This window comes from Trichomycterus rosablanca, chromosome 24, assembly GCF_030014385.1.
Source record: "Trichomycterus rosablanca isolate fTriRos1 chromosome 24, fTriRos1.hap1, whole genome shotgun sequence".
Taxonomy (NCBI): Eukaryota; Metazoa; Chordata; class Actinopteri; order Siluriformes; family Trichomycteridae; genus Trichomycterus; species Trichomycterus rosablanca.
Window position 1 is genome coordinate 19,532,228 of NC_086011.1, and position 2,843 is coordinate 19,535,070.

Genomic DNA, 2,843 nt, shown 5'->3' on the forward strand with positions numbered 1-2,843 from the left:
TGTGTGTGAGAGAGAGTGTGTGTGTGTGTGTGTGTGTGTGTGTGTGAGTGTGTGTGTGTGAGAGAGAGAGTGTGTGTGTGTGTGTGTGTGTGTGTGTGTGTGTGTGTGTGTGTGTGTGTGTGTGTGTGTGTGAGAGACTCACATGCCAAAGCGCAGGGTTCCAGAGACGTAGGTCTGCCAGTGAGCACAATAGAACATGAACATCCCAGCAAAACAGCAGAAGAACATCCAGTCTGGATTCGTCCCCAACTGGACCGCTATACTGGTACCCAACACCACAAACACTGCACACACACACACACACACACACACACACACACACACACACACACACACACACACACACACAGGGGAGCATCAGCAGGAGCTTCACCACCACTGTGATCCACATCAACAAAACAAAACACTGTTTTACATGTTTATGGGTGGAGCACTCGCATCTGTGTCTGAGAGGGAAAAAGTCAAACATTCATTTCTGCAGTACAACAGCGACCTCTGCTGTCCGGTCAAGGCTCCTGCACTAGCGGCGGATGATCTGGATCTGAACAGGTCTTAGTATCATTTCTGAACAGCAGCGGGTGTGTGTTAGTACCCGTGTGTTGGGATGATCCGCCCCTGAACAGCTTGATGAGTGAGTGAGTGAGTGAGTGAGTGAGTGAGTGAGTGAGTGAGTGAGTGAGTGAGTGAGTTAGTGCATTCGTACCGGTGGAGAGCGAGTCACAGCCATGATCAAACAGCTCCCCCAGTGGTGAGGAACTGTTAGTGCGCCGCGCCTGCTTCCCGTCTATCGCATCCAGAGACTGGTACACAAACAAACCCACGGCACACAGCAGGTACGCCCACAACGGAGCCTGTACACACACACACACACACAGAGTCAGTACCTGTTGATGATGAATCAGTTGGACATGACTCAGAGTCAGTACCTGTTGATGATGAATCAGTTGGACATGACTCAGAGTCAGTACCTGTTGATGATGAATCAGTTGGACATGACTCAGTACCTGTTCGGTGGCAGTGGGGCAGTAGTAGACGAGCACCAGCGTGGTGAAGGCGTTGGTGGCGAGGCCGATGATGGTGATGAGGTTAGGAGCGATCCAGGTGGGCATGCAGCTCACCAGCCACTCCCAGTAGCATTGCATTATGGGTTCCAGCAGAGATTTGCCGGCGCTGCTGTATCGATGCTCCTCCAGACGCTTCAACTGGTGCCGAGACAGAACCGGAGTGGGAAGTTCAATCAGCCGCCGCAGCACGGGGGGCTCCGGCCCCCCACGGCCCCCCCGCCGCCCGCTCATACCCCCGCCACCTGAACACACACACATACACACACATGGTAATCAGGTGAATATGATGAGGAAAACACACAGATATGAGAGGAAGATCAGGGAAGTTCAAAAGTTTAGCTTGTTTCTGATTGGCTGGTCTCGACTTACCTGTTCTTCTGGTTCTGAGGTGCACAGCACCTGTTCAACACACACACACTCTCTCTCTCTCTCTCTCTCTCACACACACACACACACACACACACACACACACACACACAGAGCAGAACTCTGGACAAAAAATAACAGAAATGTTTACTGTTACAGCATAGTGTTTATTATATCCTATTAAAAGTACATTTATTATTATTTACTAGTATAAAAATAATCATTCTTTATACAGAAAGTCTATCAAATAGTCTAGAGTTACTATATATAATACATCACTTATATAAATAATAATATAAAGTCTCACTGTGCCTGTGTTAATCAGACAATACTGAAATATATATAACAGTGTTTATCTGGCGTATCTGAGGGAGGGAAGGTCGGGAGTTTCTCCTTATTGCCTCCACAAAACGCCTCCATCCTGATACACAAGCGCATGTGGTGGTGGATTCACACACAACATAATGCAACCTCTTTCTCCCAATCTAGTCGTATCCAATTCCCCAGCTGTATCTCCACTACTGCTGCAGACTCATACCCTGACTGAGGAGGGTTGTAACTAACACACACCCCTTCCGACACGTGTGCAGTACCAACCGCTTCTTTTCACCTGCACCAGGTGGGTTCATACAGTACAGAGAGTCACATATGTACTTGTATAAAGAGACCACTGTTCCACATAATGTTTAAAGATTGCTGTCAAACTAACCCTATATATATGGACACAGAGAAGTCAGCACCTGTAGTCAATCATCAGTCAGGATTTAGGAGGCTTGATATAAAGTGACATGACTCTATAGAACTGCTGTCTATATACTTTTGATTAGCTAAGATAATCACTCCTCACACACCCTGACAGCACTGCGGTATTAATCTGATACACTGAGCTGATTATAACGGATTTATTTGATAGATTAGTGCGCGTGTAGCAGCAGATCTGTGATGTTTACTGTTTATATCTCATGATTACAGCTTTAGCTGCTAATGCTAACCTGTACTGTAAGTGCTGCTCTGATGCTAACAGCACTGAAACCTCCTAACATTCTGAAGCTGATCACATTAATGACTCATTATAATGAGGAATGAGTGGATGTGCATGAGTACTCACTCGGTTATGGTTCGGTGGTCAGGTCCGCGGTGCTGCTGAGCAGTAATTTAGGCTTTTATTCCCTACACAACCTGTCACTATCCGATCTGTAACCCCTACACCCGCTCCGCTCCGCACCGCGCATGCGCCACCTACACGCGCACGCGCACACACGGGCCGAGTGGCATTCAGCATGCGCACGGAATCGATTCACTTCAGATTCAGAGTGTGAATCAAAAAGAGTCGATTCTTCCTCTACGATAATAATTAGTTTTACTTTTATATTTATATACAGTGATCCACATAAGTGCTTTAAATTCTCTTCA

The 2,843-nt window shown here is 47.0% G+C and overlaps 1 protein-coding gene across 2 annotated transcripts in view; it reads right to left on the reverse strand.

Moving 5' to 3' along the window:
* The window catches only part of cept1b (choline/ethanolamine phosphotransferase 1b), an 11,964-nt gene extending 9,321 nt beyond the window's left edge, over positions 1–2,643 (reverse strand). For both annotated transcript variants that reach the window (XM_062986459.1, XM_062986460.1), the window contains exons 1-5: positions 2,539–2,643; positions 1,434–1,553; positions 1,005–1,306; positions 704–851; positions 143–284 (exon numbers count right to left, since the gene is read on the reverse strand). In XM_062986459.1, coding sequence (XP_062842529.1) covers positions 143–284; positions 704–851; positions 1,005–1,295 — 581 coding nt within the window. In that variant the 5' untranslated portion in view covers positions 1,296–1,306; positions 1,434–1,553; positions 2,539–2,643. The remainder of the gene's footprint in view (positions 1–142; positions 285–703; positions 852–1,004; positions 1,307–1,433; positions 1,554–2,538) is intronic.
* Between the last annotated feature and the right edge of the window lie 200 nt (positions 2,644–2,843).